The sequence below is a fragment of the Echiichthys vipera genome (genome assembly GCF_963691815.1).
Source record: "Echiichthys vipera genome assembly, chromosome: 7".
NCBI classification, from domain to species: Eukaryota; Metazoa; Chordata; class Actinopteri; order Perciformes; family Trachinidae; genus Echiichthys; species Echiichthys vipera.
In genome coordinates, this window is record NC_139832.1 from 3,688,293 (window position 1) to 3,702,694 (window position 14,402).

The 14,402-nt window shown below is 46.7% G+C and overlaps 1 protein-coding gene across 1 annotated transcript in view; it reads right to left on the bottom strand.

The window, feature by feature from the left end:
* Window positions 1-14,402, bottom strand: part of cftr (CF transmembrane conductance regulator) — a 57,990-nt gene that overhangs the window by 6,328 nt on the left and 37,260 nt on the right. The window contains exons 18-25 of the mRNA XM_083916613.1: window positions 13,924-14,003; window positions 12,830-12,980; window positions 8,542-8,769; window positions 6,171-6,271; window positions 4,036-4,266; window positions 1,159-1,314; window positions 953-1,042; window positions 593-765 (exon numbers count right to left, since the gene is read on the bottom strand). Of these exons, the coding sequence (XP_083772739.1) occupies window positions 593-765; window positions 953-1,042; window positions 1,159-1,314; window positions 4,036-4,266; window positions 6,171-6,271; window positions 8,542-8,769; window positions 12,830-12,980; window positions 13,924-14,003 (1,210 nt within the window). The remainder of the gene's footprint in view (window positions 1-592; window positions 766-952; window positions 1,043-1,158; window positions 1,315-4,035; window positions 4,267-6,170; window positions 6,272-8,541; window positions 8,770-12,829; window positions 12,981-13,923; window positions 14,004-14,402) is intronic.

Consider the following 14,402-nt stretch of genomic DNA (forward strand, 5'->3'; position numbering starts at 1 on the left):
AGGTGCGGCCCAAACAAGTCGACAAGTCATAAGCAGCAGCACTGTTTTAAGTAAAGTCCTGCATTTAAAATTTTATTTAATAATGATAAAAGTAATCAAAGTGTACATAAAAGTCCACAAATTAAAAGAAGTCATTATACAGAATCTCATCTCATCTTCAGCCTCTTATCCGGGGTCGGGTCTCGGGGGCAGCAGCTCCAGCAGGGGACCCCAAACTTCCCTTTCCCGGGCCACATTAACCAGCTCTAACTGGGGGATCCTGAGGCGTTCCCAGGCCAGTGTGGAGATCTAATCTCTCCACCTGGTCCTGGGTCTTCCCCGAGGCCTCCTCCCAGCTGGACGTGCCTGGAACACCTCCCTAGGGAGGCGCCCAGGGTTCATCCTTACCAGATGATCCTGAACCACCTCAACTGGCTCCTTTCAACGCAAAGGAGCAGCGGCTCTACTCGCTCATTTAATATATATTATCAGGGCTCAACAGGAACAGTTGCCGGGTTGGTGTTAGTTTGTGTTATTAAAATAGACTGAACTCAAACAGAAAAGGTGCACAACACACACACACCCACACACACACACACGTGTGAATACTGACATGGGGTCGAGGTAGGCGGAGGGCTCGTCCAGCAGCAGGATGCGCGCCTTGCTGAGGATGGAGCGGGCGAGACACAGCAGCTGTTTGTGTCCGTTGCTCAACACGTTGCCTCCGTCCTCCAGCTGAAAGTCCAGCTTGTCCGGAAACTGCTCGATCACCGACTTCAGACCCACCTGACGACACACGGGTACGATTTTTACGTTAGAGTTCACACGCCTGACGGGGGTTTGTGATTTCGGAAGTTAATGGCCTAAAATTGACTGATTAAACCTCAAAATGTCTGATAGATTGAACTGTTTTACCAATCGTGTCCAGAATTCAAAATCAAAACAGAGGAAAAGAGGAAACGGGGGGCCTCACCTCCTCAGCGACCCTCCACAGCTCCTCATCGCTGTAACGTGCGTGTGGGTCCAGGTTCATGCGGAAAGTGCCGGTCAGAATAAAGACTCTCTGTTTTCAAAAGGGACCAGAGACAAACATTTAAAGCACATGCTGAAGCCGAGGCACTAAAGTAGAAAAGGTCACCTTCAAATGAGAAGTGTAATGACATACGGCGATGGACGTACCTGCGGCACCACCCCGAAGGCCTTCCTCCACGTGTGCAGGGACACGGAGCTCCAGGAGACGCCGTCGATGCAGATCTCTCCGTCAGTGGAGGCGAGACGCAGCAGAGCGGAGAGCAGGGTGCTCTTTCCTGAACCTGTGCGACCCAGCAGACCAATCTACACACACACACACGCACGCACACGCACACGCGCACACACACACACACACACACACAAAGAACATTTTAAATGCTAAATGTCTTCACTCATTTCTATCTTTTGGAGTCCTTGTGTGCATCTTCATACGTATGCACACCTACAGCTACATACTGCATGTACACAGACATATGTACACAGACACGTACATTATGTGTTATTAAGTGTGGAGTACATCCATGGCGTTGTGAAACGACTCCTGCCTCGAGGTGTTCGGGAGTCTGAAAGCTCTCTGTCCTTTCTCCTGCAGCCTCGCAGCAACAATTAGCCCATTTATCAGGAAAGCCACGGAGGAGCTAATGGGACGAGGCTAAAGTGCTGACACTCACTGAGCTCGGCTGTCCTCCAGGATTCATTATGAGGAGCTCAGACTGACTGTAATTACTGCCAGGAGCAGGGGGGGGGGGGGGGGGGGGGAGAGAGAGAGAGAGAGAGAGAGAGAGGGAGAGGGAGAGAGGGAGAGAGAGAGGGAGAGAGAGGGAGAGAGAGGGAGAGGGAGAGAGGGAGAGAGAGGGAGAGAGAGAGAGAGGGAGATGGGGGGAGAGAGAGAGAGAGGGAGAGGGAGAGGGAGAGAGGGAGAGAGAGAGGGAGAGGGAGAGAGGGAGAGAGAGGGAGAGAGAGAGAGAGATAGAGAGAGAGAGGGGGGGAGAGAGAGGGAGAGAGAGAGGGAGAGAGCCAGCGGGCAAATATTATGTCGTCTCCATTTGACTCAAAGCTCTTTGGCTGCTGCTCGTTCAACAGTTTCTCTGCCCTGATTAAATCATTAAATATCATAAAGTGTTTAAACTTCATACAGAAGGAGGTAAAATAAATATGTGTGTGAGTGTGTGTATAACAGTATGCATGTGATACCGTCATGTCGTTTTTAATCTGCACACACAGAAAAGGACATTTTACACCTTTTGTGCATAAAGTTGCTGTTTAATGTAAAATGATTTCAGATTAAAACGCATATTAAACAGCAACCACCACCTGGTGCCAACGTGAGTAATGATTAATTATATAGTCCTATTATCACAGTAGTAGTAGTAACCAGATGCACTGGATGCAAATAAAATGATGGTGTAATGCAGGTTATTGTTTTTTATTTTATGTTTTTTAAATCTTGGGGGCGATTTTTGCTCCTCCATCATATTTTTTTAGGGTCATTCTGATATTTTAGGCACATTTTTGCCCCTTTCATCTCTAAATGTCTGACACTGTGCACAGCTCCCTGAGCCTCAGCTCCAGAGCAACATTAGTATTTATTTGCAATAGTGTTTTGTCCTCATGATGAATTTAGGTGCAATATTCACACGCCTTTTAGCTCTTTTTTATTTATTTATTTATTTTTATTAACCTTTATTTATGCAGGTCAAATCTCACTGAGACCCAGGGTCTCATTTGCGGTAGAGAGACCCGTTCAGGTCGGCAGCAGCAAAACACAAAGTGACAGACTGACTGAACACACAGGAGGCACAACACACAACACACACATAAAACAGTAATACTACAGTACAAACTGCAAAGGGCAAAGAACAAGGTAAGTAAAAGTTAACTTGTGTACAAGTGCAGACCCCCACAGACTGTCTCAACAGCCTTCCTACAAGCAGTTTGAAGTCTCCTAAAGAAGTAAAGCTGGACCGCTTCAGACTATGCTGGAGCTGGTTCCAGGTCACAGGCGCAGCTTCAGCCTCTGCTGGAGCTGGTTCCAGGTCTCAGGAGCAGCTTCAGCCTCTGCTGGAGCTGGTTCCAGGTCGCAGGTGCAGCTTCAGCCTCTGCTGGAGCTGGTTCCAGGTCTCAGGTGCAGCTTCAGCCTCTGCTGGAGCTGGTTCCAGGTCTCAGGTGCAGCTTCAGCCTCTGCTGGAGCTGGTTCCAGGTCTCAGGTGCAGCTTCAGACTCTGCTGGAGCTGGTTCCAGGTCGCAGGTGCAGCTTCAGCCTCTGCTGGAGCTGGTTCCAGGTCTCAGGAGCAGCTTCAGCCTCTGCTGGAGCTGGTTCCAGGTCTCAGGTGCAGCTTCAGCCTCTGCTGGAGCTGGTTCCAGGTCTCAGGAGCAGCTTCAGCCTCTGCTGGCGCTGGTTCCAGGTCTCAGGAGCAGCTTCAGCCTCTGCTGGCGCTGGTTCCAGGTCGCAGGCGCAGCGTAGGAAAATGCCTTCTTGCCAAGTTCAGTACGGACTGACTGAGTCTCCGCCAACTTGTTCCTTCACTAGCTAGTCGCTAAACTTCAGTGCTCAGAGCGAGTCAATGAGTTTTGCTCTACTGGAGACAGCGACTGATGCGTCTGGACGCTGACGAGCGACAGTAAAGCTGCAGCCAGAAATCAAAACAATGAGCTTAAAGTCTCTGTAAAGCTGAAGAGAAGTGCAGAAGTGGTGATAATCATCTGTGTGTCACCACAGTCTCCCTCTTTCACACACACAGTCACTTGATTCAGTGCTAATAAAAAAAGACTGATTAAAGAAGCTTGAAAGAAATAAAAAGCGAGCCGTAAACACGTCACCACGCGTGTCTTAGCTTTAGGGCTGGCTCCAATGTCACCTTGCTTTAACCTTTCTCCAGTCTGACCCTTCAACTGCAGCGCCCCCTCTCAGGCTAACCGGCGCTTTGATGTTTTAAAATCCAATAAAGGCAGAGCTAACATGCATCACTCTGCCTAGTTTCATTAAAAACCCTCGGTCTCTTTCAGCATTCACTCAGGACTTACGCTCTGCCCTCCCTCCACCGAGAAAGAGATGTCGCCGAGGACGGAGCGTCCAGCCTCCGTGTATTTGACGGTGAGACCTTGGACGTCCATCTGGCCGCGGTTGGGCCAGCACTCCTGGGCGTGAGGGTTGTCGATGACGAGGTCGGGGCCTCCTTTGCCGCCGGATTTCTCCGGCAGTGGCTCCTCCGACGGCAGGTCGATGAACTTGAACACACGATCCACCGAACGCATCTGAGAGGGGAGGGGGAGAGAGAGAGAGAGTGAGAGGGGTGGGGAGGGTTGGGGGACACTGGCTCCTTGTTACCCAGTATGAAAACACTTCACTACTGTTCTCCACTGAGGTGTCGAGGCAGGAGATCATTTGTAAGTTGCTCTGGTAAATCCTGTTTTCATTTAGATCGAAGAAAACAAGAACATGGATGTATTCTGCGATATTTGGCAGACTTTGAATTGAGATTTGACTTTTTTTTCCAATTTAAAAAAAGGAGGTTACGGCACAAAGATGGCACACTAGACATGCACAACACTGCTAGATTGATGATGATGGTTATGATAAAGCGTGATCATTCATTCATTCATTCATCTTCAACCGCTTGTCCCTGTCGGGGTCGCGGGGGGGCTGGAGCTGATCCCAGCTGACATCGGGCGTGAGGCGGGGTCCACCCTGGACAGGACGCCAGTCTATCACAGGACACATAGAGACGAACAGAGACAGACAACCATTCACACCTACGGGTGATTTAGAGTCATCAATGAACCCAACACCTGCACGTCTTTGGACTGTGGGAGGAAACCGGAGAACCCGGAGAAAACCCACGCAGACACGGGGACAACATGCAAACTACACACAGAAGGGCCCCAGCCGGGATTCGAACCAGGAACACTCTTGCTGTGAGGCAAATGTTCTAACCACGACCCTACCGTGAATAAAGCGTGACATGAAGTAAAGTTACATGTGTTAGAGACATAATATACATCGTCATATATAATGATCACTCTCACATTTATTTTCTACTGTCTGGCTACAATTCACCACCTCAGCATCTGCTTCGCCAATTTCCCCCCATCTCCCAAATGTTAGTACGCATGGGTCAGAGTTTACTTAAAAGTTTGCACATTCTCGCGTCAAGTATGTTTTTATAAATCATAACTTTCATATGGGAGGGGGGTGGCAGTAGCTCAGTCCATAGGTGACTCAGGCTGGGAACCGGAGGGCCGCCGGCTCGAGTCTCTGTGTGGACCATGAATGGAGCGTGGACTGGTGGCTGGAGAGGCGCCATTTCATCTCACCCCAACTGCTCGGGGCGCCGGTCACTGGCAGCCCCCCGCTCTGACATCTCTCCATTAATTGCATGTATAAAGGTCCTGTCCGTGCATGTGTGTGTATTTCAGGCCTGTGTGTGTGTGTGTGTGTATTTCGACCCCCTGTGTGTGTGTGTAACATGAATAATAATAGAGTGAAAAAATCAAATTTAAATAAAGTAAGTCTTCTTCTTCTTTAAGGCCTTGTTTTGTTCGCACACACTGTTTTTTACCACTTTGAGGCCAAAATCGAAAGGAAAGGAACCGAGATCAGAGTTTTCCCCATTTTTCTGGAAGAGTAGGTGCACATATCTGGCCCTGGGTTTGAAAAAAAGCTATTTCCCATAATTTTCGACCATTAATATCGGACCATATCTGTGTGCGAAAGGTTGGAAAAGCTAGAGCATGCAATAAGTAAAATCAACATCCGACAACCTTAAATAAAGACAAAACTAAAACCATTAGATTTGATGGATCCACTGATTTTACACTCATTTGGTTCAGGTGGTGCAGCCCAAAACAGCTGAGGTGCCGTGCCTTAGCCTTATAAAGGGAGGGGAAACCCTGCAAGTCGAGTTTGTCCGTACATAGGAACTTCAGCAGGGAGTCACTGTAATGAACTCTGGGACGGTTGAACACCAGAATCAGTCCGAACGGGCTTCAGAGACGTGGTTACGTACGCACAACGAACCTGTACATGTTCAGCAAAACCCCCTTTAATGTGTGTGTTTGAAACGCTTGACACACACTTGACTGGCAATTGATTGTGTGGCATTTTAATGCAAGTCGGGTCTTTGTGCTTGTGTGTGTGTGTGTGTGTGTGAACCACATACCAGTCCGTCCACAGTGATGCTGGTAATGACAGCCCATTGGAAAGTCCCCAGGATGAGCATGGCCAGGGCCACGATGATGCCTATCTCCCCAGGTTTGTCCTCTGTAACACACACACACGCACACACACACACACGCACACACACACACGCACACACACACACACACACACACAGACACAGTCATCAATACCGTCCAATCAAAGCTGCTCTCTCTGATGTCAGAGCACCAATCAGATGCTGCAGCTCTGCTACTTGCTCTATTGGAAATAATGAGCTGTGAAATGACTCTTTAATGTGCTCTCATACATAAACACAGGGTATGACGCAACAACGCGTGTTTGTATCCGTGTGCGTGTGCACTTTGGTTTCCCATGCACTTAATTGAACGCACACACACTCACACACACACACTAACACACACACGCGCTTCCTTTTGCATATGACATTTTATCCTGTGGCATGCCGACACTTTTCTGCAGACACTTCTGTCTGTTATGATCCTCTTATCTGACGCTGCACACTGCAACACGCAGATAAGAGCAGTGGAAATAATAAGGTGTTTACTAACTAACTTACTGGAATTTCAAGATGTTCCCTCCTCCTTCCTGGGATTTATGTATGTATGTGTACAAACGTCTGCTGCTGCTCTCGTTTCCTTCAAGACTGCACTAACAAAATAGCAGCACCCTTGTTAAGTGAGGTTAGCCTCATTTCACGCTACTTTGGAGCAACTCTTGTTGTTTGAAATCATGCAAAAGTGTTTTTACTTCTTTCGTCTGAAGGGGTCAGTGTCCCTCCCAAGTACAACAACAAAAATAAATCCTTCTTTTACTGGTTACGGGTCAAGTAGATAGTTTCAGATTTAGGGGCTTCAATATGAAAGTGAAATGAAAATGTGTGTTATGATTTACATTTGAAAAACCTACCAAAAGCCCCGTCCCGGTTACGTGGAGTAATGTCACGAACCAGTTTCTTTGGTAGAAAGTATTTTAGAAACAGTGTCACAGTGCTTTGAGCACCAAATTCATTCACTTCCATTGTATTTGCTTGGTGACTCGCACTGGAGAATAGTCCAAACCAATCACAATCATCTTGGGCAGCACTAAGTCCTGGATGCAGCGACGATAATGATGGTCAACCATGATCATTTTAGGGATCAGTGTGAGATTTACTTTAGCCATCTCTCACACCATTCACCACGTACCAGGATGTGTCCTGATCCACGATCTCAGACTCACTGCGGCTCACTCAGACTGACTGTGGCTCACTCAGTTAATGTTTGATGCTACAATAAACTCGTTGCTGCAAGTTATATACATTTTTGTCGCATATATAGAGTTTTATGTTGTTATTGGGTTGTTAACATTTAAGATGTTTGTGTTTGATGCCATGTCTTCTTAGGGCCAAAACAGGTTTTTCGGGTAAAGCCTAGTGCGTTTGACCAGTGTGAGTGCAACCGCTCCGCACCTAGCTGTGGCCAGCTGGCCGTCCACGGTCCGTTTGAGAGAGGTGGACTTTTGTAGAGCGCGTTTGCACATGTACGAGCACGAGCGTGCGCACGTGTACGAGCACGAGCACGACGTCTACGCCGGCTCTCACGTCATTTTATGTGCGCCTGTTGGGACGTAGAAAAAAAAAAAAAAAACGGACCATGCGCGGACATTTAACAACAACAACAATGGCGATGAAAGGTTCACGTTGGTGTGATGCGGAGGTGGAGTGTTTACTGCAGATTTGGTTGATGAAAAGATTCAAAAACAGTCGACAAGACGCACAAAAACTCTGAGGTCTACGGAAACATTTGTAAACAAAGCGGCGCATCGCGATGACGTCATCAATGCGTGTGACGTGTCACGGCGGGATGACGTATAGGCAGCAAGAAGCATTCTCCGAGGCCCAGGTAGTGTGAGTACAAACGGGCCTGGAGGGGGGACAAGGACCCTAAAGCCCGGGGTGCGGTGCGGAAGGACAGTGTGAGTGCGCCCTTAGCAGAAGGCTAAACTATGTGCAACATGTTCTCTCCATCTCTGAAACAATTCAACATTATCAACACGTTTTCTTGCTTTTTAAGAAGTCAGTTTTCCTCTTTGTTGTTGCTTTGTGGCCTACCCCTGCAGCTTTAAACAGTGACTGGACACTAGGCTGGAAAGCTGTGTGTTGCTGCCCTCTCTGGTTGAATGATTCAAGGCTGTTTCACCTCTAAACACACCGTGCGTCACAAAGGGGTGTGGTCTGAAATGTGCAAGATCTCGAGGGGGTGTTAAGGTACTTTAAAAAGGTAGGATTTTCCATAACAGGTGGAGAAAAGTCAACAACCAACGAGTCTTTTCATCAGCTGAGAATCGACCAACAGTCATCACTAATCACTCACGGTTGGTTCCCACGGCGATGAAGGCAGCGGCGGTGAAAAACAGGACGAAGATCATGTCGCAGCGGAAGAGGAACCATCGCAGCGTGCACAGGTAGTGGAACCAGGTGGCCGTGTGAGTGTTCAGCGCCTTGTGGAAGAGCGTCTCGAAGTAGGTCTGCCGTCCAAACGCACGAATCGTCCACAGACCCTTCAGCGAGATGATGAGGTGGGAGAAGATGGGGCTGCGAGCTGCAGGAGACAAGGAACACGTTTGAGTGCAAAGAAACTGGCTCAGTATTAACGTAATAAAACGTATAAAAGAGTGATAAAAGGGAAGAAAGTAGGAGCAGTATAGCACTTTATTACGTTTCCACAGGTGTGTTTTTGGACACTTCCCAGCATTGGACGCTTGGTGGGCGCTGCAGTTACTACTGACCAACGAACACTTCCTGGCTTTATCTGATTGGATGAATGCTTTCCCTTGTGGGCTCTCTGCTCCCGGGTTTTGAACCAACCAATCAACACGGCAGCTCATTTGGAAACTTTCTCTCATATTACGAAAATACCTCAGCGAAATATGCTTCCGAAAACATCTGAGGGGAGAAATAAGCCATGCAGCTGCTAAGTTTGTCTTCATTTGAGATCGAGAACGGTTGTTTTAAAAGTTTTTTCAGGAGTTTAAAGGGGCGGCGAGTTGTGCTGTACACCAACAATTTGCATAAAGTAAACTAGACCTCGACTTTATGCAAATTAAGAGCTGCCAATGCAATGCCACGTCTCTGGAAACGCACCGCAGCGCTGCCAGAATGCATCGCCTGGCTGCTTACAGACAATGAATGGGAAGAATGTAAATAACAGATCATGTGGATGCTAATTTTCTTAAGCTAATGTAGCTAACTAGTGTCAGATGGATGACGCTTAAATAGTCACAGAGAACGCAGAGTCCCAAGGTCGATTCGAGCCGCCATACCCCTCTGTCCCCCGCCCCCATTTCCAGTCCGCCTTTACTCTCTAATATCAAGTCAACATTTGCTTTTTGAAGTTTATTTTTAAATGAATCTGTATCTATTAATCATTTAAGCTTCTTCCCTATTGCCTCTTTCACTTTTAATCTGCCTCTGTGGTGCAGCTAAGTTTGAGTGACTAACACGCAAATAATGTGCGCTGTATTTTGTCGGACATGCTGCCTGCGACACCAGGATGGGGTCGGAGGAAATCCCAGCTCGGCTCGTCTGTCCGACCCCGACGAGCTCTCAGCCGCTCCGGAAAAGATCTCGCCGTCATCCCAGAAATGCACATTCAGTGACAGAATCGAGAGCAGGGATGTCCAAAACACACACACACACACACACACACACACACACACACACACACACACACACACACACACACTCACAGTTGGCATGTCCAGTGACCTGTTTTCCTTATCCTCTGTGCTGCACAGAGCTGCAGTGTCCTGTTGGCTGCCAGTATCTTGATATACAGTTATTGTAATTATATACTCAGGTGTCAAACTCAAGACTCACAATAAGTGCATTCAGCCTCCACAGGAACAAGAATAGTGATTATAACTACACGCTGTCAACAGCTTTCATCGGAGACACTTTCTACTGAAATAAATTGTCCCAATGGAAACGGTTGTGCTCTGTGGGTTAAACAAAGTAACAGGGACAGTGTTTCTGGAGCGACGTTGCTGTTGTTGTTTTTTTAAATGTCCTGTTTCGATGCTTTGAACATTACAGATCTATCCGTCACTCTCCCGCGCTAAAATCAAATGCGCATCGCTGCAGGTGAGAGCTGCCGATTTGCTGACGTCGACACTGTTCGGTTTCCAAAGGGACTCTGGGAGATGAAGTCCCAGAGGCTCGCCTGAAGTTACATCTTTCCGCAAAAAACGGTCGCTAGAAACAACGTATTTCTATTGTAACGGATTGAACCTTTAACAGATTTGATCCTTTTTGGATTCAAGAGTTCAAAGGGGTAAAAATCTCTTTAAAAAAACGGCTGCAATGAATGCAATGAACTCCCAGTGCCTCTGAAACTCATTCATGCAGACAGACATTTTAAGATGGCTGTAAATAAATCTTATAATCTCTCAGAAGAGGGACCTTGCACAGATTAACTCTGTGTTGTTCTTTTACTGTATGTACTTTCTTTTACGTGATTGAAAGGATATTGTATTTGCACCTGTGCAGCAGACTGAATGTTTCTGCAACACACCATTTATTACAAGTTTCTCACTTGGAGAAAAGGTCTACTAGTTAAATAAGGGCGCACTCACACTGTCCTTCTGCACCGGGCCAAAACAGGTTTTTTGGGTCAAGCCTAGTGCGTTTGACCAGTGTGAGTGCACCCGCTCCACGCATAACTGTGGCCAGCTGGGCGTCCACGGCCCGTCTGAGAGAGGTGGGCTTTTGTAGAGCGCGTTTGCACATGTACGAGCACGAGGCCTACAGTGGTTCTGACGTAATTTTATGTTCACCTGTTGGGACATAGAAAAAAGAAGGAGGGACCATGCACGGACATTTAAAACAATGGCGGTGAAAGGTTCACGTTGGTGTGATGCGGAGGTGGAGTGTTTACTGCAGATTTGGTCGATGAAAAGATTCAAAAACAGTCGACAAGACGCACAAAAACTCCGAGGTCTACGGAAAGATTTGTAAACAAAGCCACGCATCGCGATGACGTCATCAATGCGTGTGACGTGTTACGGCGTGATGACGTATAGGCAGCAAGAAGCATTCTCCGAGGCCCAGGTAGTGTGAGTACAAACGGGCCTGGAGGGGGGACAAGGACCCTAAAGCACGGGGCACGGGACGCACGGACAGTGTGAGTGCGCCCTAAGAATCTATACACCCAATGATTAGATCCTGACACACTTGAAAGGGACATGAGGAGTTCAAACAAGGTAAATCACTTGTTTCATGTGTAGAAACCTTTTTAAAAACATCTATATTGTTTTCACAGATCCAAAACTCCTGTTAATTGGAGGATACGGGTGTTTTTTTTTGCCTCACATCCTTTTGCCTCACCACTGTACCCGCCCCTCTGAGGCCACCCATCCATCCTCTCCTTCAACCCTTCCTCTGTCATGTTTTGTTCTTCAGCGAGGACCTTTGCTCCCCTTTGGCCCCGGGCCATCCACCAGCCCCGCTGGCAGTTATGATGAATGTGGCGTCCGAACTCTCTTCCTCTGTTCGCTCTATTGGTTTCCCTATCGTGTTCTCACTTTTACTCTTTCCTGAGTATTTGCCGTTGCATCAAACCACTCTTGACGAACTCTTCTCTGCCTGTTGTTCTTCCTCTTGACTCTCACTCTCATTATGTTGTCAAAGGAGAAATAAATGCATTTTCAATCTTTAGACAAAGACATCAGCAGGACCCGTTTGAAAAACAACAATTGCTGTAATGTTTTTTCCCCAATGCATTTCCAATAGATTTCTTGTGCAATAATTACATTAACTCCTCTGCAAAATGACATTGGATATCTTATTATAATTACTATTTTAGAACCTGTGTTATCGACTGTGGATGTTCGCTGAAGTTGTTTTGCCTTGTGTTTGATTGCAGTGATCGGGAGTAACGCTCCTAATTTCATTGTATTCTGTACAACGTCAATAAAGGCTTTTTATTCTGTTGCGTAGCATCGTAAGAAAGCGTTTTGAGTTTTGCATTTAGGGACAAAATTAACAAAACTAGAGTAACCTCATATGGATTTAAAAATAATAATAATAAAATAATTTATTTAATACCATCTTAAATGCATTTCTTAGGTAATTTTCTAATTCATATTTAAAATTTAAGATAATAGAGCCGCTGCTCCTTGAAAGGAGCCAGTTGAGGTGGTTCAGGATCATCTAGTAAGGATGAACCCTGGGCGCCTCCCTAGGGAGGTGTTCCAGGCACGTCCAGCTGGGAGGGGGCCTCGGGGAAGACCCAGGACCAGGTGGAGAGATTAGATCTCCACACTGGCCTGGGAACGCCTCAGGATCCCCCAGTTAGAGCTGGTTAATGTGGCCCGGGAAAGGGAAGTTTGGGGTCCCCTGCTAAAGCTGCTGCACCTGAGACCCGACCCCGGATAAGAGGCTGAAGATGAGATGAGATGAGATTAATGTATCCATGTTGCGGTGAATTTTTTCCATTCTTTGTTCGGATTTACATGTTGCAAATGTTCATTTTTCTTTTGTTTGAAAAAGTCAACACAGTTAAACCTTTCTTTGCACTTTCTGGTAATTATGTCAAAAAAAGGAGCCGTTTCACTATTCCTATAATAGCACAATGTCACACATGCACCCTCCACCATTCTCACCTTCAGCCTCCAGCAGCTTGAGTTGCTGTCCCGTTCTTAAGAAGTACTTCCTGAGGATAACAAAGATGACAGCCAGCGGGATGGCAGCGATGAAGATGTACGGCCGAATGATGGACACGGTGAAGATGGCGCCCGTAACAATCAACGTGAGCTGGAGGGGTGAGAGGGGGAAGTGAGAAGAATTAGTTGGCGGTTGAATCACGACAGAAATTGGTCTTCTTGGTAGGTCTCCGTTGATTTTAAGGAAACACTCGGGTTGTTGTTGTTTTTTTCATGTTGTTTTTGGCGCCGTTGCTTCCTGATCTTTTCTATTTCCAGTTCAAAAACCGCTGCAGTGGAATAAGGAGGGGCAGTTATAACCTACGAAGCATGCGCCGACGCGTAACCCACTCATACTCCAGGAACGCAGTTTACATGCGCGAATACTCCGCTCACTGAAGGAGTTATCTAGGTCTGGTAACCGGGGAATGAAAACGGCGATTTTACCCCACATAAGGTGTTTACATGGAGTTTGAGAAACAGAGTATTGCCTTAACTCAGGTTTTTAAACTGCATTTAACGCATAAAACCCCTCCACTCTGAGTAGTTGTTGTTGGTCGGGGGCGGTGGAATCTAGCAGATGACTTTAGGAGCACAGGAACAGAGTATGGAGGTAAAGATACAGGATTTTTTCACAGACACAATTCACAATGCATTACCTCCGCGTAACCTGCTAATTTGCACCATCTGTTTTTCTGCACTTCATTTCCTTTTGCACATACCATCTTATTATTGTACATTTTATATCGTTGTATATTGTATTTGTTTATATTTCTCGTATATAACCAGAGGAGGCAAACAAGCATTTTACTAAACAATAGAGAGGCATGTGTTTCCCGTTGCCATTCATGTCCCGGACGCACTAAACCAAACCACAACCTATCCTAACCAAGTCGTTGTGATGCCTAACCCTAACCGTCACCTCATGTGGGCTAAAACCGGCCATGTGACGGTAGTTTTGGTTCCTAAACCTAACCGACAACAAACGCAGTATGACGAGTATGTGACAAATACAACCTTGAAACATGACATCATCCTTTGTGTTGACTGAATACCTGTATGAGGTCGAACAGCACCAGAGGCAGCATGTCATCTATGGTGGCCATGTCCTTGGTGAATCTGTTCATGATCCGGCCTGGAAGAGCATCAACGAGTAAGAAAATTCAGGAAAACTCATTGTTGTGAATTAGAGATGTATTTCAGGTGAATACATCTATACTGTGACACGACAGCCGTGACATTGGCACTTTTGGTTTGTTTTAAAAACAAACAAACAAACCAACAAACAGAAAAGCTGTGAAAAATATTAAAGCTGTGGTCCAGGATTTGGAATATTGGTAATTATTATTAACATCGTTTATACGGCGATTATGGTCCTGTAGTCCGATCTACACAATAAGAATAGCGGAAAGAACCAAAAACATCCATTCGGTCTATCAGCCGTAGGCTTAAATTGACCAATGGGAGTCCGCCACAGAAGGCTCCCTTTGGCTCGTACCCTCTATCCAATCCCCTCGTCTCCCCTGCTCCTCGT